Source organism: Macaca thibetana, chromosome 4 (genome assembly GCF_024542745.1).
Source record: "Macaca thibetana thibetana isolate TM-01 chromosome 4, ASM2454274v1, whole genome shotgun sequence".
Classification (NCBI taxonomy): Eukaryota; Metazoa; Chordata; class Mammalia; order Primates; family Cercopithecidae; genus Macaca; species Macaca thibetana.
The window spans coordinates 68805253-68828991 of NC_065581.1; the positions used below are offsets into that span (position 1 = coordinate 68805253).

The following is a 23739-nucleotide window of genomic DNA, read 5'->3' on the forward strand; positions in this document are numbered from 1 at the left end:
GGAATGTTTTTTCCCCAAAATTGCACATGGTTGGCTCCTCCTGATGACTTCTGTCTCAGGACAAGGAAGGAGACCATAGCATGAAGACAAGGGAATGAAGGAACTGTTCCCCTGAGGAAATGACAATTGGATTGAGACCTAAAGTATTAATATGCATGTGTGTTTATGTGTATGCATGGGTATATGTGTTTGGAGGTAGAAGTGAATAAAATAAGAGCATTCAATCTATGCAGAGGGAAAAGATGAGGCAAAGATTTTGAGACATGAAGGAATAGAACAAGGTTGTCTGAACAACTGAAAGTCAGTGGTCAGTGTAGGGGGACAGCAGTAGGTAGGGCATACATCAGATCACAAAGACCTCTTTAGAGTAAGCTCCACAAGAGGGGCAATATAGTACTTACACACATTAGCCCTAAAGTAATATCTTAAACTATGATACAGATTAATCATTCTTCAAAAGAAAAAAAGAAAACTCAGCCAGGCGCAGTGGCTCACACCTGTAATCCCAGCACTTTGGGAGGCCAAGGTGGGCGGATCACGAGGTCAGGAGTTCGAGACCAGTCTGGCCAACATAGTGAAACCTCATCTCTACTAAAAATACAAAAATTACCCAGGTATGGTGGCACACACCTGTACTCCCAGCTACACAGGAGGCTGAGGCAGGAGAATTGCTTAAACCCGGGAGGCAGAGCTTGCAGTGAGCCGAGATCGCGCCACTGCACTCCAGCCTAGGCAACAGAGTGAGACTTTGTCTCAAAATAAATAAATAAATAAAATAAAGAAAAAAAATCGTCCTGCCTTCATTGGTATTCTCTTATTCTTTTCTAATCTAGAAAATCAACAGTGCTAGAAAAGTGTTAGTCACCCTAGGACTTTAAAATTTCCTCCAGCCAAAGTGAGCTACCATATCCTGAGATTCAGGGGATGGGACTGCTCTTACAATTCCTTGAGAGCTTGTTTTCTAACTCTAAACTTAACCTTAACTTCTCCAGCACTAGTCTTACTGTTGTCTCAGGTGGTAAACTGAATGAAAGTAGTTTTAATTCACTATTAGCATATCACACATATTCAATAACAATTACATGTGTACCAACAACCTAAATAGATTCTATTCTATACAAAAAGAACAGAGAAATTACCTTTCAGTAAATTGCATTTTCATAAATTGAATTTTATCTTTTAAATAGTCTTAAAATTTTAGAATTTCCAATAACTCATGATGATTTATTTTTTATTACACAGAGATTTTAGGTCAAATTATAAGAAATCAATAAAATCAAACCAGAAACTGAAGTTAAAGTGCAGAAAAGTTAATTATTTCAATGAACATTATTGTTTTTATGAATTAACAGTATGCGGATTTCCTAATTTCTTTTTTTTTTTTTTTTTTGAGGCGGAGTCTCGCTCTGTCGCCCAGGCTGGAGTGCAGTGGCGCGATCTCGGCTCACTGCAAGCTCCGCCTCCCGGGTTCCCGCCATTCTCCTGCCTCAGCCTCCCGAGTAACTGGGACTACAGGCGCCGCCACCACGCCCGGCTAATTTTTTTGTATTTTTAGTGGAGACGGGGTTTCATTGTGTTAGCCAGGATGGTCTCGATCTCCTGACCTCGTGATCCGCCCGCCTCGGCCTCCCAAAGTGCTGGGATTACAGGCCTGAGCCACCGCGCCCGGCCTCCTAATTTCTTACTCAGTATCTGACCATCTCAATTTATTTTAAGCCAAACATAGATTCACTGGGGTATAACAGTAGAATGAGAATTGCAGAAAGACAACTATATACCTGATATGGCCAAGAAAGCCACTGAAAGCACATCAAAAAGAACAAATGTTTGAAAATTAAATTTTCTAGATGGGCATTCCATCATTTAAAGATTTGTATTCTAAAGATAATTTTAATCTAACATGATTAAAGAGTAATAAATTTGGCAAAATCACTTCTTTGATATGCACTTAGAAAGATCTATTATGCACAAAACATGAACACTCAAAGTTGAATGTTTGGATTTGCAACTTTTACCAATTCTCTGACTCATTTCTGCAGGGTTACACTCAGTGCAAATAAATCTTCATTCAAATAGGCCAACAATGTTTTTATTGCATTAACATCACACATCCTGAAAATAAATATATTTTTACTGACTGTGGGAATTATGACTACAAATGCTACTGTTTTATGGCATTAAGATATTTATTTGTATGTTTAACTACATGCATTTCTTCAGCGTTTACATAACTCTTCCTTCACTGAAAGACTATTGGTATAAGCATTTCATCTTTTCAAATGTTTACTAAAAAATACCAAATTCCAAAATTCAGAAATGGTAGTCCGGCCCTACAAGGAAACACACGAAGAATAACAAGCTGATGATATGTTATCATACTGTAGAATATTTTATATTTTCCAACACACTTGCTAATATGTTATTTCACATCCTGAAATATGTTATCATTTTTGAAATAAGAGCTGTGGAAAGATTCTAATATTACTAAGAGTTGTAAAGGCACTCGATGGAGCTCCTTCATTAATTTCTCTAACCATTCAGGGCACTGAAGTCTGTAGGGACAGTAAGTTCACATTTAGTGTTTGTGCTAAATGAATCCCCAACCTACTTTGTTTTAATTTGCATCAAAAAGCCTCTACCCTGAAAGTACTGCATTATTAAGGTTATATAATAATGAGGTATACAAATTAGGAAAGGCAGATTTAGCATCACTTGCTTGGCAACATTAACTTGCCCATCACATTCATATTGAGATTTTAGAAGTGTACATTAGTGAGACACTTCTCCGTGCATCACAATAGAAGTCTATTAAATAATATTTAATTCATTGACTATTATTTCTAATAATAAACACATTCAGAGGCTCCTTTTTTTGCATTTTATTTACTGGCTTTTTGCCATTAGGAGGTGTAAAAATGAGGAGGAAAAATAATAATCATAAAAACCCTCAATCTCAAATGATTTATCAGCTTCGTTCTGTATTTGGCAGTGCACAAAAACAACTACAGCACACACTAGCAAATTTATCTTCCATATCTACAGAATACTTTTTATGATACAGAACCACATGAAGAAAGTCTTCTCTATTATTTTAGTGAGATTGTTAACATAGTACACTAAGCACCACCTTTAAAATTTCAGTAAGGTGCTTCCAAAATTAAGATAAACAATTAACTTTCTGTTACTCTTCTGATACAGAAAAAAAACTAGCAACTTTGAATTAGTGTTATTAAGCTACCAAAAATCGATACCGGTCAGGAAAGATTGTTTTCCCCTTGAATGGCAATATTTAGCTAAAATGTTAGTAAAAGAAAACAGAGCAATTCTGACAGAAATCTGAATAGAAAGGGGTTTCTCAGGTCTAGGTAACTAATTCCCATGCAGGACGGCCTTCAAATGCATTTCCCTTGTCTCCACAGTCCTCCGGTCTGGTTTTAGTTATTTTGTAGTAGAGGAAAGGCTTCATACATGTGTAATATTTATAGACAGCATCATTGTAAAATGGAGTGCAAGTTCAAATCAGAGTTTTAAGGTCAGGAAAAATAAGTATCATTTAAATGAATCACCACTGACACTTTTAGAAGCTCTTAACTTCCTTTAGAAATCTCCCTTTCAAGCATGTGCCAATTTTTATTTTGGCAAATCATGAATAAAAACTAAATGTATAATACTTTTGATGATTACTCAGTGTGGTGCTATTTTTTAAACATTACTAACTTTATAGCAACACTCACATAACAATTAACTAACACATTTTGACAGCGTTTTATTTTCAGTAACTGACCTCCTACAGTCCATTTTAAGAATTTTATGTTTTAGTTTATAGATATTTTATTATGCTGATACGTCAGATTTTAAAAATTATAAGAAAAAAACATGAAAGCAATTAGTAAGGGTTTCTAATTTATGTTAAATATTAGTTTATCTTATCTAAGTGCATGCATGGTAACTTTGTCCCCGTAGTGGTAGAAACATAATACTGAAAACTTTAGAAGTTATGTTTTTTTGTAAAATAAAACATTGCATCCAGATCTTATTTCAATTATAAATAACACACTGTTGAAAATTGAAAAGTGGAAAATGTAGAGGGCAGTAAGGTTATTTTATATACGTATGTGTGTGTATATATATGTGTGCATGCATATATATATACAGAGAGAGAGCGAGATGGTAGTCTCACTCTGTCGCCCATGCTGGAGTTCAGTGGCACCATCTTGGCTCACTGCAACCTCTGACTCCCAGATTCAAGTGATTCTCAGTCACCCGAGTAGCTGGGATTACAGGTGCGCGCCACCACACCCAGCTAATTTTTGTATTTTTAGTGGAGACAGGGTTTCACCACGTTGTCCAGGTTGGTCTCAAACTCCTGACCTCAAGTGATCCACCCGTCTCAGCCTCCCAAACTGCTGGGATTACAGGCATGAGCCACCGTGCCTGGACTATTGACGTTATTTAAAAATAGTATTTCACATTATTACTGTGGAAATGTGGGGCACAAGACATAAGAAATACTAGGTATTAAGTTCAAAACTACCCAGAATGGCTTATGGAGGTTTGTATTTGTTGATTTTAAAACATTTAGAAGTGTTGTAATTTTTACAAATTAAAAAGTTCCCATAACTAATTATTTACATGAACAAAATGACCAGATAAGAGTGAAAAAATGGAAAATTTAGAGGGCAGTAAGGTAAGGAAGAGGATATAAAATAACACAGGAAGAGAACCTAAAGAAAGTGAAGGTCAAAGATTTAGGAAAAGTTTAACCGTTTCTTCAAACCTATAGTCATTTACCTAGGAAATATGGCTGGGTGCCCCCAGAAAAACAGCCAAGTTATTTGCTCTAGGTGTGTCCAGTTTACCCTCAGTTCCAGACCCAGGGCCTGGCAGAGGCCTCCCCAAGCCCCTTGCATTTCAGTGGCAGTTGATGAACCTCTCACGGCCCAGCATGACTAATTGAGTTTTTTCACTTGATAGCTTTATGTATGAGGGAAACTTAAAGACATTTCTAACACATACTTCTCTCCATCCCAGGTATTAGTATAAATGCCTACTATTTTAAATAGTGGTATGATCATACTGTTTTAGTATCACTTCTTTATCATCATCACCAATGGGTACTAAACAGGGAAAAGAAACTCTTTTACATTAATGGAAACACTATACATTTATAAAATACTGTGTTTTAGAGGACAAAAGATATCACCTTCATATTTTTTTAAAGTGTCTAGTTTCTATTTAAGTGTATACTTAATATTTCTATACTTAAGTGTATACTTAATATTAAACAAATCCATCATAAGAAAAATATGTGTTTACAAAAAAGGCAAATTAGAAATTATGTCCATCACAGAAATCTTCCACAGGATTCTGAATTTTAAAATTGTCTTCATATATTTAGGACAGAATTTGACGCATTTATTATTTTTAAGAGATATGAGTTATTGCATAAAACTAAGTTAAAAGTTCAACCAAATGGAAACAGTATCCATAAATTCCTAAAATACTATTCTAATCATCTAAAACAAGAATAGGTTTTTCAAATAACAGAGTTAGTTGAATCAGCATTTGTTTATTTTATAGACACTTTATTAAGCTGAGAGCTGCTACTTTATTACTTAAAGACTAAGCCTATAAGGAAATAAAAGGGGTTTAATCCAAGTAATGTGAAAGTAACTAACCCTTCACCTTACTTTTTTCCCCCAAATAATCTTGGTTTCATTAATGGATTCTTTTTGTGAATGGGTCTAAAAAACACCTATTTTGAAACTGCAGAAAGGGCGGGACAAATCACTTCATAGATTTGCTTGTGAAATATTGCCCTACTATACTTTTAAAAATAATAAAAATACTATAACACATTTCCTTACTTCTCTCACAAATACTTTCTTTTTGACATTGCAAATTCTATGCATACACAGAGCACCTCTTCAATGCCCTGCTGAAGCCCTCTAAAAATGTACAGAGACGGTTTTTAAGTGATTTAATATATACCATTTTAATTCAAGCTTTGTAAAAATGTATCAAAGAGATAGCAAGGTATTCAGTTTTAGTAAACAAGATAATTGCTCCTAAAGTAGCCCCTTGAAGTCCGAGGCAGTAGGCAGCTGCAAACATCCGACTGAAAGCCCATCTATGGCTTCACAGCTTCCAGTCGAGGATGTTTACAGTCGCTCACTGTCAACAGCCATATACCTTCTTTAGCTTTCTGTTCGGTTAACCTGAAGAAGTAATCCCAGCAAGTGTTTCTAAGATGTGCAGGCAACGATTCTGTAAATTACTGAAGCCTCATTCAAACAGCAATATTCTAGAAAATGTCTCAAATTCAAAACAAACAAGAAGGCTCATGGATGTCTATTACTCATCACCGAGTTTCTAGTTTCTATAAAATTTTGTGATATACTAAGACAACATATGTAAACGGTTTCATTCATTATTGTTAGCCACAAGAAGTAAATAGGCAAGTGGCCAGGTTACTTAACATGACTTCAACATGCATTATGTAATTAAAATCCTTTAAGCAAAAGTGACCAAACACAGAAACTAAATTATCTTAACAGCATAAAGCATACATTTAACATTAAATACTGCAGTTAAGTGAGCTTAGACTACCAGTGAAAATATAAAAGGTCTACTTTAAAAGTTATAAACTCTGACAAAAAAAAAAAGAAAGACTTACGTGCTGCTTTTATGGATCGCTTTTGCTCTAAAGTCTGCTCCCAGAGAGGACTTGTACAGTCAGCTGATTTTTGAAAGAGTAAGCAACAATCAGGAGAAAAACAGAAAAGAATAACGAGGTATAACACAGGCATATATCAGTATGTGGATCAAAGTTTCCCACTGGAAAAACACAGAACCTATCACTCACAACAGTGACGCACATTAACTCCAAATTTGAATGTTTTGAATTCCACTCCCATTCTCTTATGAAAATAAATGAGGAAAACTGAAGGTTAAGCTCCATCAGTCACTACTTTCCTAAAGTAATTCAAAACCATTCTGAGTCTAGTGAAAGATTAAGTTGATACAGAAAAGTGGGTGTGCCTTTCCCTGAGATTTGTTTTTAGATGAAGTTACCGTAAGATTCTTAAATTGCATTAAGTCTTACTAGTTTGTGATACCAAACCCGAAACAAAAATAAAATCCACACAAAAAGCATCATGCTTACTGAAACTAACAAATATGAAGAACTCCATAAATTACTTTTTCAAAGCAAACGGTAACTCTATCCCATTAAGGTTAAAAAAGTTAATCTTTGAGTCAGCAGGTGAAAACAAGCTGAATTATGTTGTGGCCTTTTTCTTTATTAACTAAGGACTTTGAACTATTAAAACTTCCTAGGGAACCCGTTTTCTCAATGGGTCAAGTCACATAGGGGAACAAAGCAAACTTTATCAGTGCTGTGCAATTCTACATTCCAGAAATTCTTACTACTTGGCATTCATATACCACTGCTGACTAGAGCTTGGGTCAATCCACCAAACTCAGCTATGGCTACCAACCTTGTGAACTTCTCACCAAGATACCCAATTCTTTTAAGTTAGCCACGACTAGACAGGCAGAGTACTCTTTAATTAAAATAGATAAATACCAAGGCTTATACCCTGGGGGGACATTGTATATCAGTGACTTTTTTAAAAAAAAATATTTTTACTACCATAAATTTTTCTCAAAGTGACAGGTCCCCTACTTGCCTTGGAATCTTACTGGTTTTAAGTAACTGTAAATTAACATGTAAAACAGTGACAAGTAAATACTAAGCAAACAGCCTCAAATAACAAATAATTGCTTAAATAATTCTATTGCCACCCTCTCACTTGGAGAATTGCTGATCCAAGTGGGACCAATACTACTCAGTAACCAAAAAAATTAGCACGTAGTTTAAGTAACACTGAGTCTCAGTTAAACTGGCAAAATTATCTGACATCCGATTGGAATAAATCTGCTTTAGCTTTCACATAGATTTCACCTAGCTCATATCTTGCTAAAAGAGGAGCCCACATACATACAGGCAATAAAGTGCTTTTCTATTTATGAACTCTTATAACTAAGATCTCATGGTCTTTACACTTTGTTTAGTGAACTTTTGATGTTTATTCATGAAGTTCTGAGCAAAAGACTGTGTTTTCAAAGTTATGTTAAGGAATTCATTGGATCAGCAATTCTCCAAGTGAGAGGGTGGCAACAGAATGACCAGGACAGCTTCTTCTAACCCCGCATACCTGGATTGCCTCTGCCACATCCACATTGCAATTCTTATTCAGTTGATGGGGAGGCTGCTGGGTATGTGAATTTTGCAAAAGCTATCAAACAATTTTACTACACCTCCAGGGCAGAGAACCATTGATCTAGAAGGACTGAGCTAAATAAGTTTAAGACTAAAAAATCTTGCCATGACCTGAGAAATATGACCAGTAAATCCATTTAAAAATTGTGAATTAAAAACAAACATGGCAGAATAAGATCCAACTGTGTTCAATACATCAGACCCTGACTTGTCTTATATAACGCTAGAAATGCTTACAAAAAACAATGTAACTACTTTAAAACCATAAGGATACTCTTTAGCCCTGTTAGACAAGGTCTCTAAAGTCTTCCCACCCTAAATTGCAAATCTGGATGTCTGCACCCTGGACAGGCTTTATTATCTTCCTCACATCAGTTTTAAGTGCTTGCAGGATTAATTCTTTCTGGTGGAGAGTTTAGGAGTAGCCTGAGATAAAGTGTAAAAATTTTTTTTAGCTACCCTCAACCATTCAACCCTCTTCCACCCTTCTCCTGTCCACATAACCTTCTCATCCTCTATTCTTGGAGTGTTCGTAGTGAAACTCTAAGAATGAATATGTCCCATCTCAGCACTGGACCCAGTGCCCACGTTCTACATCCTCCAATCCTCCATCTCTTTGGGGGCTTAGTGTCCAGGGTAGCTGCATTAATAGTTTTGGCATTCATCCTCTGTCATGTTGCTTTGGAAAAACACACTTAAAGACAAGAAATCTAGGCGGTCTTTTATATCTTTTCTAGAAAGCATACATAGAATTGATCTGAAATTGAAGTGACCTAAATGTACAAAATTCTGCCCTTTAAAATTAATCTTTACCTTCTCTGATTCAATCTTTCACACATAATCCACACTCTTTTAGTCTAATTCAAGGGCTTCTAATTCATTATATTTCCTGCTACCGATGATAATGATGAGCCTTCCCTTGAATTTCTTTGTAATTAATACAAATACAGACCTACTTACTCCTTGCCTCATGAAAGTGGACGAATGCTGTAAGAATTTACTGGGAGTGATTGACCATGGATTGTGCAAATGTGAAAGATTAAATAATTCAAATTCTAGGAAAAAAGTATTATCTTGGATAGTATAGAGCTTACAGTTATAAGGAATAAAATCTCTTCTACTCTAGAAATGAATATCGCTTAAATATCATTCTCTGATAAAATGGTAATGAAAAATAAATTGAGAATTCAGCAAAAGTGTATGTACTCAAGTTTAAAGCCTTAATTTTAATACAACCTCAACTAGGTACTTGTTGTATGATAAATAATGCCTATACATGATCTCATTTCATTCCTGCCACAGCAAGATAAGGCATCTATAATCATTACCATCACAGATAAGGACAACAGGCTTGGAGAATTGAAATCACATCCGTTACTCACTTTTCTATTTTGATTTTTTTTATTGTAAGCTTTTCTGAATCATGTGTGGAGTACTGGAAGGTGTGGGTTTCAATAAATATGAAGTAGTCAATCACAGTTCAATGAAAATTGTATTTTCTTTTAAAATTAGGCATAAAAAGTTAACAAATGAAAAAATGTTTGAGAGTAGAAACAAATATCCAGATCCTTTGGTGATAAAGCAGTTCATTCAGTCACTCATTCATTCATCATATATATTCACTTGCCAAACTCTCCTCTAAGGTAATACTGATTTACTATCTATGCTGGGGTTCCCCAGATAGGAGATCTCAAAGCTTGTCAGATAGCTTTCTTAGTTGTGGTCACCCTACTTTCTTCCTCCTGCACTGGAACCCCCATCTGGCTGGAGCCCCTCCTTCCTACTTTGGCTGGCATTCTTGCAAGGGAGGGGGATTCCAGAGAGTCAGGGTATCCCAGCCCCCAGGCTAATAAGGGACTTTCCACCCCACTCCCATCCTGCTCCCTCCCTTCCTTCAGGCACTGTCAGCAGTTCCCTGGCACCTCCCTTAGACCACCTGCTGGCTCATTTCACTCCTCCCCAGGGGCTCCTGCTCCAGGAGACTCCTCTCAGGAAGAGCAACCCTAACCAAGAAATGCCCTTCTATTGAAATAGGTCTTATTTCTAAAGGGACGTTAGGTAGATTTAAGATGAATTTCATTGTAATAACTACATGGCTGAATTCATACTCCAAATAGCTGTTTTATTTTTTAAAAAAGATCAAAGCTGTAAGATTAAATTATCTGCACAATGAAAACTCAACATGATTCAGTGTAAAGAGAAATTATTACAGAGGAACATAATTCTATAATAGAAACTGCATTTTAAAATATACATATTTTATAAATATCACTATTAAACACTCATTTCTAATTTAGGTCAACTGTTCGTAGTTGATATTTCCACCAATATTTTAAGCAACTTAAGTGATTTTGGTGACCTTAAGGAAACACTAGAAAGTAATCTTGCTACTCATTCATTATTTTAAATTTTAAAAAGCATTTCTAAAGCCAAGGTTAGTTTCGAGTCTTTTATTAATCATTTTGTGTAAAACAACAATAATCACCACAAAAAAAGCTAGATTTTTGACATACTTAGAAACTAACCCATGCTGAAATTATATAATCATTAGAAGAAGTTTACAAAGCTATGCAATGATAAAAAAAATTAGCAGTTATCCCATCGAGTTAAACTCCAAGAAAGAAACTGACATAATCATGTTAAAAATTCATGATTTTTCCCCTCTACTTTTCTGTATTTTACCAATTTTTAATGTGAATACTTTAATACAAATTGTTTTAGAAACAACTGACCCATTTTAGACATAAGAAGTAATATATTTTATATCTCAAGAGTAATGTAGACGGTACCAAGATATTTCTTATTAACAGTTCTCTATCTAGGTAATCTTTGGAAGGAGAGAACACTGCATACACCTCTTCCCTGAAGGCTAGGATTCTGTCTCAATCACTGCTGTACCTACTGCAGTACCCCATAATGTGCCTTTTATACAGTGGATGTTCAGTACATACTGGCTAATTTTAAGATGTTGATAAGATCTTTAAAACACACCTTATAATTATCCAGCATACTTCTTTTGAACAATTTAAAATCTCACAGCTCTTTAAAAACTGCTTTTTTTCCCCTTTAAAAAGTGATGAAATAGAGACAACAGTTAGTAATTGGTACAGATTAGAGCCCTAACAAGAAGATGTGGTTCCCCCTCCGCCCAATCCTGTGGTCTATGAGAACTGTCCAGAGACCAGCCAACACTTTTGCCAAGGTGGGAAAACTCGTAGCATTAGACTGTTTTGATAGTGACTGGCACAGACAGGTCTCTTAGGCTCATAGCCTGTTCTCTCCCTGAATGGAAACCGGGATACCGACACCTTACAGACCTCTTTTGAGAAGTGACTAAGGTGCCACAAGAGGTGACAAGAAAGTACCACACACATATTAGTGATTTTTCCTTATTATGACTCTGATTATGAACATGTTAGGGCAAATTAAATAGAACAGTGTTTACTAATGGATATAAACTACTAAAATGTTATTTGGGCTTTTAAACGAACTACGTGATCTCATTTGACCCCACTGGACATCTATTTTCTCAACTGTAATAAGAGGGTTAACAGATTCTCTCCATAATCCTTTCAGTTATAAAATTCTATTATTTAAATTCCTTCATTGCTTGAATTTATGAGGTAGAGTGCAAACTGGAGAGAGGGAAGGATGGCAGAATTTTGTTTTTAAGTTAAACATACATGAATCATGAAAACAGACTTCCCTTAACTAGTGTGAGTTTTCCTAATACAAAGAACCACCAATTACCCTGAATTCATTCAACATTACTTCCCACACCCACACATTTTTTAAAATAGCAAGACTACAAAATAGTTTGAGTATATTTACAGACACAGTAGTCAGTATCTGGCTTATGAAGCTTTCTATAGAAGAACTTGTCTTCAATATTGTGTGTTTGGATACAAATTGGGTTTGGCATGGGAACTGGGTTGCAAGCAGCAAAATAAAAGAGATTCATATACCTTTACCCATGGCAAACAGTGACACAGCATACCGAAAACAGGGATATGAAATTCTTTACAGCAGGGTACAGTGGCTCACGCCTATAATCCCAGCACTTTAGGAGGCTGAAGAAAGATTGCTTGAGCCCAGAAGTGAGAACCCATCTTTACAAAAATAAAATAAAAATATTAGCCTGTCACGATGGCACATGCCTGTAGCCCCAGATACTCTGGAGGTTGAGGCGGGAGGATCACTTGAACCTGGAAGGTTGAGGCTGCAATGAGCCCTGTTCATGCCACTGAACTCCAGCTTGAGCGACAGAGATACTCTGGCGCAAAAAAAGAAAAAAACAAAAATCTTAAGAGTCCAAGCTTTAAATCAGGTTATCAGATCTTTATGTCACTGCACAGGAGAACAGGCAGCTGATATGGTTTGGCTATGTCCCTACCCAAATCTCACCTTGACTTGGTGGAGATAATTGAATTACTGGGGTGGTTTCCCCCATACTGCTCTTGTGGTAGTGAGTAAGTCTCATGAGAGCTGGTGGTTTTATAAACAGGAGTTCCTCTGCACAAACTTCTTGCCTGCCACCACGTAAGACATCCCTTGCTTTTTCGCCATTTTTGTGAGGCCTCCCCAGCCATGTGGAATTGTGAGTCAATTAAACCTCTTTTTTTAATAAATTGCCCAGTTGCAGGTATGTCTTTATTAGCAGTATGAGAACAGACTAATATAGCAACTTAACTTGAAACAGCTCTCTGCACCTTGAAATCAAAGACACTTTCAGTAGAGTTTTACTGCAAGTTAACGTTTGATTTAAACTGTTGTGGGGCTACCCAAACCTCAGGTGCTCACATAAAGATCTTCTAGATTTTCAACAAAATAACTGCAAACTTCTAAAATAAAAATCAAACAAAGAATAGTTATTAAAAGACTCATGTTATGATTGCATTCTACTGTATTCACCTAATTAATATGTACTCACAGCAGGTTTGTGCTAAATTTGAATCACTAGGGATAACTGATGATGAAAATACAGTGTGACTGGCCCTAATTTTATTCGTAGAGTTAAGCATCAAGAGTGGAGGTTTTTTAAAAAAGCTTAGGTCAACCAAACAGGGCAGCCACAGAAGCAACAGCAATGAGCCATCAACTCCTGTTTTGCTCCTCTTATCTCTAGGGAGGAAAGAGAGTCTGAGAAAGCATGGGATAGCTTCCATTAGCTTCTAGGCCCAGGTTCTCTTTCTGCCTAACTCTAGAAAACCTTGCTGTGGTGGCAATCTAGGATAAACAAATGGGGAGAACAGTGCAAAAAATAAAAATTTCCATGATTATAGGAAAGGATGGACAAGTGGGAGAAACTGATAAATGAAAAAAAATAAGAAAAAAAGCTCCTTTTCCTGCTTTCTATCCCCCAATTTACTGGTGATTCCCAAGCATTTATCAAGAAAAACATCTTTAGTTTACTTTATTTCAGATAAGGATCTAACCAAACCTGCTAAGATCATACTTTTCTATTTGACAAATGAACAACTGTTTTAAAAAAAATTTCTTCAAATCTAGATTTTTACCATTAAGATTAGCTCAATAATTTTGTTTTGTTTTGTTTGAGACGGAATCTCACTCTGGACCAGTGTGGAGTGCAGCGGCGCGATCTCGGCTCACTGCAACCTCTGCCTCCCAGGTTCAAGCAATTCTCGTGCCTCAGCCTCCCGAGTAGCGGGACTACAGCCGCGCCACCACACCTAGCTATTTAAACTTAGTGTTTTTCATAAAAACCAATGAATAATCTACCTTTTCTATAAAGAAAAGGCATTATAGATGATTTGAGAAGCACCCAAAAAATCCTAAATTCCCGAAAGAATTCTTATTCTGACATTAATTTTACATTCTATGGAACAAAAAATGCCACACTTCCATTTTACCTAAATTATCTGTTAAGAAAAGAGAACTTATATACAAAAGTACTTTATATTAACTTAAAAAATGTAATTGATGAAACTAACGACCCTAATTTAGAGTCTCTGAAACATTAATTTTTAAAAATCACCACATCGGTTAGGATTCTAAGGTACGCAAGTCTTAGTTTTATTCTTATTTTTTTCTTTCTTTCTAATGCTAGTCTTAAAATTGCCTCTGGTATTTTCTAAATGTGCTCAGAAGTCCTAGGGCTCTGGTAGTTTTTTAACTAATAAAATAAACATAGCAATAGAGTACCTGCAGTTCTGCTAACAATATTGTTTATATTACAAGTCCAATCCACAAAGGCTACAGAGAAAAATATCCAGTATAAACAAACATTACTTAGATACCAGTGGCATCTTAAAGCAGCACACCCAAGTCTCAAAATGCAAAAGGGAGAAATTTTCCACTCCCACGATGCCAGGCACAACTCCCTGGTAAAGCACTTGTCAGGTAAAAGACAGTGACATTGCCTCTGTTACTGTGAAGTTGGAGAGGAGGTGTGGGTGTGAAGCACATCAGTAATTCTCTCTTCATTTTTTCACCCTCTTTTTTTCCCCTCAATATATCTCTTCTTTTCCACAATGTCTCTTTCTCCATATTTCCTGCTTTTAGTTGCTCTCCCATCTTCTTCCATTCCCAATTCCAACAAAAAAAGACAGCTTTGTCCTTTAATTCTGTTAACATCAATCTCTAAATTTTATACAACACACATTCATAAACACTACTGGATCATATTTTCAAAAGAATATACAAAGGGCAAAGAGGGGGATGAAATGGGCTGGGGTTAAAGCTAAGAAAAAAATTACCCACTGGTATTTGCAATGCCTAACCTTCTAGCTGAGAGAGAAGTTAAACCCTCCAAAAAAGCAGGAGTCAGCCAAGAAATGCTAGGAGGAGGTAAGACATAGGTTGATGTAGCCCTATGAGAATCACATGAGCCAGTACAGCCACCTTACCAGGCTGGAACAGTCAGCTGAAACCTGAGGAGTGCCTCCTCTTTCTAAGTTTGCCCTTTACTTCTAGAGCCCAAAGGCTTAAAATTGAGGAAGGAGGACATGTTGCTCTTTAAGACTGATCCCAGTTGAGTCCCTGATCCTTTCCAAGTAGACGCATCTTCCCAAACTCCTGCACATACTTCTGTTGCTTCTTAGCACTACTAAGTTTTCCACTCTGCTTACACTTATCATGCTCCCCTTACTTAAGGCCTTACCATTAAATAAAACTTTGTATCTTAGTTTTCTCAATTGTAAAATGAAGATAATTATAATTACAGAGTTAAGAGGATTAAATATTCCAGTATTTATAAAGTGTTTGGGACATGAAAGTATTTGTTTAAATAAAATAAAAATAAAGGAAACCATCTCTGAATGCACATACCCAAATTCAAACGACAATAAGTTTTTTACAATGGTAAAACAGACTTCAAACAGAAAAGAACACTGAGCGTATTGAAGTTGTCACTGTATCATCAATCCTATAGAGTTACTAAGGACTGAGAAAGATTCCCTAAGAAACCAGGCTTTATCTTAAACTTCCATATTTAGTCAATTTTGGTCCTGAAACACTAATTATTAAGGAAGAAACACATCTATTTATTTTCTGAAACCACATTTTATAAAGTGGAAATATGAGTCTACCCTCAGCATGGAACATCCTGTATCTGACTATTCAGCATTGCACGTCATTTGCATTCTTTAGGTATTATTTAGATAATATTATTCAAGACATTTCACTGCATATTCTAAAAAAAGAGTTTCAAGTGAAATGTTTAAGAGGAACAAACTTACTTTCATTTTGAGTCAGGGCTACAATAAAATGAAAAGGACAGCTATGATGAAAACAGAAAAAAAAAGGGGGGGACAATATTGAAAAAGAGATAAGAAAATGTCAGCTTCATGACAATGGGGCCATCTACTATGTTTATAATGTGTAAATAAGTAAATGATATAATGGCATCAAAACTTACTATAAACAGAGATCAGAGTGATCTTGAATATGGGCCTACCTATCTGCGAAGCATAAAATTACCTCATGAAAGTAAAAACTCTGCTTTAAACTTTTATTTTCCTATTTTAAAACTGCTTTTAAGGTAAAAATATTCTAAAAACATGTCTGGAGTCTCAAGATAAATTACTAGATATTAACAATTATGTGTGTGTGTGTGTTTTTTTTTTTCTATTAGAATTTAGCAAAAAGTTTATTTTTTCCTGGTCATTGAAATATAAATTGAAGGCCGGGCGCGGTGGCTCAAGCCTGTAATCCCAGCACTTTGGGAGGCCGAGACGGGCGGATCACGAGGTCAGGAGATCGAGACCATCCTGGCTAACACGGTGAAACCCCGTCTCTAATAAAAAATACATAAAAAAAAAAAAAACTAGCCGGGCGAGGTGGCGGGTGCCTGTAGTCCCAGCTACTCGGGAGGCTGAGGCAGGAGAATGGCGTGAACCCGGGAGGCGGAGCTTGCAGTGAGCCGAGATCTGGCCATTGCACTCCAGCCTGGGTGACACAGCAAGACTCCGTCTCAAAAAAAAAAAAAAAAAAAAAAAAAAAAAAAAAAAAAAAAAAGAAATATAAATTGAAAAAATTTTAAATTGAAATACCAACTTACAAACCTATAAGACAGCTAACCATATTAAAAATTACTTCTGAAAGACTGATTTCACGAATTTAAGAGCTAGAAAAATTTATACATGTAAACATCTGTTCTCTAAGTTATAGTAATATAATGTTAAGATTTTTAAAATATATGAGATTTTAAAAAATACTGTGTTTACAACAAAATTCTACTCACAGCAATTCAAGGAATATAATTAGAGGTTTTATGAAAATAGATAAATCTTTATTTAATAGAAAGTATTAGCACTGATATTTTTAATCTACACAAATGGAATTTAAAATTTCCAAAAGTTTCTGCTAAAGATATCCAGTTTTGAAGTGTTAAGCTTGTCTAAATTTCAGCATTGTAACTTGAGTTCTAACTTCTGCAGGAAGAAAAGTGCACTTCATTTAAGCAAGAAATTTCCATTACTTCTAGATTAAGAAGCCACACCTCATACAACTACTGACAGGAAAACATTTTAATTCAAACCTCTACCACTACCCAGCCTGAAGCAAAGTTAAAAAAAAAAAAAAAAAAAGACACGAAAATACAAGCACAACTCACATTTTCAAAGAAAGGAAACTCTTGCTAAATAAGTAGCAATTATGCTGAAGAATTTATATGCTAAAGCACGAATGAATATAAAAACACCAGAGCAGTCAACCATAGCTTTAGCACTTTGAGTATGATTAACAGAATGAACTTTCAAAGGTCAATTAAATGTCAACACACTTTAAAGAGATATTCTTAAGTCTGGTCAATGTATAACAGCACCTCTTAATTCAGGGGTATCCTTCTTAGTTTAAGCATAACGTGCATGGGATAAGTGTACATATATATGCAGAATTACAACATGTCTCTAACCAGATTACTACAGAAAACTCATATATCACTTATCCTAGAGTTTTGACTCTGTTAGTATTTTCTAAGTTATGAAATGATTAAAAGAAAACATAAATATATTACTATATAGTACCATCCAATGAAGATGAAATGCTCAGGACTAAGGTTTATCAAGAAGTTGATGCTATTTATTCAACAATATGAAATCATTCCCAAGGATAATGCTATATTGTCCACAATACATATTATCCAGATACCTAAGTCACCCCCCATTAACCTTCCCTGAATTCTTGTGGTTGAAGAGTTTGGAAAAAAGGAATATGGCATTTAAAAACTGCCAAGTTCAGCATCAGAAATTTCTGGGATAGTACAGAACAAGTCCTGAAGGCACTGAGTGCCCATTACTGACCATTTCCATCCAAAAACTCAGTAAGATCTTCAATCCCATCCCACGTGAACTAGGTCAAGTTGTCCAAGAACCTCAGAATGAGCATAGACCACCAAGATTATCTGACCCAATCCTCTCCACTTAACAGATCAGCAAATAAAGATCCAGAGAGGTAAAGTAACCTGGTTTGGCTTACACGGCTCCTTAGCAGATGTCTTAAAACTCAGTCCAGTGCTTTCTTCTCTTCATAAAGTCCATCATATACTTTTTTTTTTTTTTCCCATTAGGACTTTAAGACCAGGACATAATTGCCCAAATAACTGTGGCTACCGTCAGAATTCAGAGAAAGCTGGGATTTTTAAGAAGCTAATGATCTGGGAAGGCTCCAAGGAGAAGCTGGAAATTGAAGAATGAGTAGAATCTGGGTGGTTTGAGAGGAGGTATCACTAATGAGGGAAGCAATATGGCTCATGCACACGTGTTGAGCCTGCCACGTTCCTGAACTACAGAGACAATGTTTAGAGGAAAATGGGGTTTTAAGGCCACCTTATAAGCCAGGCATAAAAGGTTCAATTTGATGAGGGAACAAACAAAGTTATTAGGGGACTTTAATTTTAGAAACCTGATGTGATGAACGCAGAGACTAGTCTAGCAAAAGGTGTGCAAGAATGGAAGTGGGAAGAGAGAAAGACTTGAGGTGCTTCACAGGGGTCTGTTTAATACTATTAATACCTTATTGGGCTTTTGTGAGGAACAAGTGAGCTGATAGAAGAGAAAGTATTTGACAAGAACAAATGCCCTAGAAAGCAAAATTATATTAAAAGTCTGGGGGTAGGGGCCTCTCTGACCATATCTCCATGTTTTGGTGACACACACTTCTCTATAAAAGCAAATTTGGAGATGAACTGTGGATCTTTTCCTATAAGATCATAGAAATCTCTTCCCTTCAATATTTCCAAAAGCTAGATCCCAAGGGGGAGAGACAGCTGCCATCCGTAAGCCCCTGCAAGGCTATAGATCAGTAAGGCTAAAATCCAAAACAAGGATTCTGTCTTTGAGGCAGACCACATAATCAGTGTTTCTGAAAGTGAGTCAAGAAAGTATATAATTAAGGGCTAAATAAGGTAGTACAAGTAAGGAAAAGAGTAGAAGAGACAGTACCTGAGCCAAGGAGGTACATGATGAAAGTTATTAGCTGGCACTGCAACATTGCAGTCCACATCCTTCTCCCATCCCTTTTCCCTCTGTTCAACAACTACTACTTCCATTTTGTCCAGAGGTACTTATCTCCTCCTGCGTTGCGTTGTCTTCCTCTTTTTTTCCTTCTTCTACAGCAACTCTCCAGGCTTAAAAAGGAAATTTGAAAAAGTTATTACAATAAATAAAAAGCTACATATATTAAATATATAGTGTGATTTATTAGCTGATGTTTTAATTTATAGTCTTACATAATTTACAGAACAACTCGTATGAGACATTTTTCAAGTAAGGAAACTGAAACTTAGAGAGTCAAGGATGTAGGCTGAAGCCACCCAAGCAGTAAATGGCAAAACTAGGATTGCAATCAGGACTGGCTGACTCCTCAACCTATGCTTTGAACCTCTCTTCTAAACAATCACTGCCTCCCTTTTTTTAACTGATAAGCTTGAAAATTCTCATTTATGTGTTGGGCATTTATAGATAGAGCCACTATATGAGTTTGTAGATTAAAGTTTTGACAACCAAGAACAGAGGTGCCTGGGCTTAGCCACACTTGCTTGCCAAATTATCTGCTTTAGGACTAAAATTTTTGAAATGTGTGGCTTGAAGGATGTTGAAGGGACAGCCCTCCATTCAGCATTCTTGTCTGTTCTCTCTCAGGTCATCTGTCCCTTAGGGTCTATTCCCAATCATTTGCTTGAAACCGAATCTCCCTAGTTGAAGAGAAGGCTGGGACTGCCACTCCTACAAATCACCAACAGGTTAGGGAGGATGGTAGGAGTATCCCACTAGTAGGAGGGGTCTGTGAACTGTGGTCTCTTGAGCCCTGTGTCCCCAAAGCAGCCTTAACTCTGCTTGTAAGTGGTACATTCTATGTTGATTTACCTGCAGAGGTGGTTTCATGAGGGGTTCCCTGGTCACAGGGCCCAACTAAGAGATGATGCCAACATGTCTGGTGCTGTAGGGGAAATGATCAGAGCAGGGAGCATCTGGGGAGCTTTTTAATGTTCCTAGAAGAAAGCAACAAGAGCATTACAACTGTGGCAAGAAAACTCTTAACACTAATTCTTAAAATTTAGTCTAATTAACTCTCACTTTTGAAGGAGCTCATTAACCCATTTATGCCAGAGGCTGCAAATTTTTTAGTGAAAAATCAGACCTTGGCAATGACCTTGAGCAGTAGGATAGAAATAACTTCCGCAAGCTTAGCATTCCAATAATGGAACGCTAGGCATAAATGGGTTTTACGAAAAGAAATTCTAGGTTCTGTTTACAGACATTCTGATTATGTAAATGTGGGATGTGCCGAGGAGTGTGAAGTTTTGTAAGGACTACGGGTGATTCTGACACAGGTGATCTGAGGACTACACTATGAGATACACTGCTGTGATCTCTTATAAGATAGCCAAGCCAGCAAATCTGCACAGAGGAGAACCCATATTCTACAATATGGGTTGTTCAAATATCAATGCTAAGTTCTAGGTTGAGTAGTTACTTTGAAATAAGGCCACTAGGCTTTCCAGAAGTTGCCAGGTTTACAAATGTTGAAGTGTGGCGGAGGAGGGGGCGGGAGGCGGCTGTGTTAGTATTTTCATGATGTCACCAAATAACCAAATAGACCCTCGGAGGAATAACGGCATCTCTCACTGCAGTCTACATTTCACATCAGACCTCTTCTACACAAAGTGATGGTCTAGAGTGAAAACCTTCTAGGCAAGATGCTACTTCCAGTGCTTAATTTACATTTGGTGAAACACTGATGATAATTTTCCTCACTGTGGATTTAGTTGATTCCAAAAGGTATACTGTCCTTCATGTAACTAAATTGGTTTATTTCAAGCTATTTTAAAAATGAATTTAAAAACATCAGACAGCATTCAAGTGAGATATTATGGTTACGATTAGGCCATTTAATTAGACATCCAATCACAATGCAAACAGCCACTGATTATTTAAGAAATACACCTTTAAAAGGTTCGTGTTCTTCAAACAAAACTAGGCCATAAAATGTATTACATTAAATCAATACTGCTGTCTTTCTCCTAGAAACCCTATCACTTGTCTTTGTCTTTTTTCAAATGTGTATACCTGTTTTAAAGTACAAACGCTTAGGCTAGATACTGGAACTAAGCTCTGTTTTGCTGCCAGTTCTTTCTTTGACACCTTCTTTCTCTCCACTAAAGCACAATCATCATTCTCTTTAAGGATGGACAAGATGGACTTTTAATTATTCTTATCTGAGTGTTTTATTCAGCAAGTATTTGTTGAGTATCTGTATTTATGCACTTACTTTTGTAAAGAACTTTTGTTGCTATAAGCTCCATGAAGAGAAAATGCCCAGTGAAGTACCTGACATCTGGAATTCACTCTCATGAAATGGTGAGAAAACTGAAAGACTTTGTCAGTTACAGAACAAAATAATTTCTCCTGTATACACTACTGACAAAGTACACATGCAATATTTAAGAGAATTTTCGTTATGAAAAATGTCTGATTTTACTGTTTAGAGAAAAACTGTAGGTTATTATGATAACCAGAAGTTCACACACCATTGTCTTGAAATACAACTTGTGACAGTATTTCGATACCATTGCCAGACTAAATCTTTAACATTAATTATTTATCAAAATTATACATGCCACTAACACATCTCAACAAAGAAGATTATGTAAGTGAGCTGCCTTGGCGTCAGTAATACTGAACACAGTAGCTATTTTCAATCCTTCATTAAAATTAGATCAAGATGTACTTGTATTATGTGTTGCTGTTCCTGTAAGGAAGACTTACATTAGTTTAAGATTTACTTTGGGTATAAATGACATTTTTTCTTTTTTGACATTTTTCTTCTTTGTCCCCTCCTCCACTGCCCGCCCCCCCCCCAAAAAAAAGTTTTCAGTAGAATACAGAAAACAAAAACACAAACACCTGCCCTGTTCACTCTCTCTTATGTATAATAAATGCTTTGTTCTCCCCTCAACTGGATCCGGCAGGGATCGCCAGGGGCACCTGCCACTTCACCCTCAGGCTTGGCTCTCTGTCCTCACCCTGGCCCCTAGAATTCCAAATGGTGCAACAAAATACGACAATCCTAAGGTTCGTAAAATAAGCAATGGGTAATTTATTTTTCAGTGAAGGAAAGCCTTTAAATATTAGTGTTTTAAAACATCAGACTTAAAAGTTACTTCGGACTAGGCTGAAAGGTGAATCCAGGCGCATATAAACATATCCTGGCCTACCGCTTCATAACTCGCGCACCGTGTTGAGGCCCCAGGAAAATCTCAAAACGGAGATGTAGTCTAAAAACTGGACGACACCACAGACCACGTTGCTGTAGCCCCACATATTACCCACGAGAAAATATAAGTGGTTAAGTCACTTGTCCAAGGTCAAGCTGGGCCAGTCGCAGGCAGAGCTAGTCCGCGACCTTCTAACCCTTCCTTCTCCCACCCAGCCGCGCACAGGCCCTCGGTCGCGCCGGCCCCCGAAGGGTTCCCACGGATACGGTTCCCAAGTCAGTGGCATGTCAGTGCCCTTCAAGCTACCGCACTTTTATTTGTTCTCCCCGCCAGCTCCAGAAAGTATTAAAGACTCTCTCCGCGCCTTCTTCCCAAGCCCAGGTGCCCTAAACCACTTGAGCCCACCGCGCCCAAAGCCGACTCACCCGCAGCCCCAGGTGCGGGAGCCCTCGGACCGACTCCGGCCCTCCCCGCAGTCCTCGCCGGGTGCGCTGCGGCCCCGGCTGACGACGAGTCGAGAAAGTCACCCTCGGTGACCGCGGACGCGTGGGGCGGGCCGCGTCGCGCCGCCCCGCGGAGGCGCCGCAAACTTTTCCCGGCTTGCAAGTTGCCGGGCTACGCGGCCGCGGCAGACTTCCTTCGCCGGCTGCCGGAACGAGGGGGGCGCCCCTATCCCGGGAGGGGGCTGGGCGAGCAGGGTGACGGTCAAGTTGGGGTCTGGGGAGCGCAGGCGCCCCGCACTCTGGGGCCCGGCCGCATTGTCTGCGCGGCCTCGGACCAAGCCCGGGCGGCGGTGGCACCAGCGGGCGCGAGGAGGAGTTGCCGTCCCGAATTTGCCGCCCCCTTTCGCCGCCGCCGCCCACCGCGTTCTTTGTGTGTCTCTCGCCGCCCTCCGGCCGCTTCGCCGCTCGCCTGACAGCTGATGGGCTCACCGCGCCGGGTCCCGCGTCCTCTCGGCCGCAGCCGGCGGAGCCCGGCCCGGCCGGAGGAGGAGGGGAAAAGAGGAGCGTTGACAGATGCTGTCTCGCAGCGGCCACCGCCAGGGGTAAAGCCTGGACTGCCTCGGCAAGAAGCGGCCGGTCGGTAACCGGCCCCAGCCTCGTATTCGCCTCAAAGACCCCAATTGCCTAGGAGACCTTCCCTCCGCAGCCGCCCGCGCAGCTCCGCTCTCGCGCCCCGCGCCCGGCTCCGCGGACTAGCGCGCCCGGTCAAGAATCCTGGGGAATCCGCTCCGCCCCCTGGCTCCAGCGTCCTCCAATGATGTCGGCGTACACAGGGC

At 38.1% G+C, this 23739-nt stretch overlaps 1 protein-coding gene across 1 annotated transcript; it reads right to left on the bottom strand.

The window, feature by feature from the left end:
* Positions 1-17253: 17253 nt before the first annotated feature.
* Positions 17254-23587, bottom strand: LOC126952036 (translation initiation factor IF-2-like; the record flags this gene model as incomplete). The annotated part of the gene is made up of 3 exons (XM_050786288.1): positions 17254-19370; positions 20110-20234; positions 22886-23587. Coding segments are annotated over 2 exons (711 nt in total), but the record flags the coding sequence as incomplete, so codon positions are not given.
* Between the last annotated feature and the right edge of the window lie 152 nt (positions 23588-23739).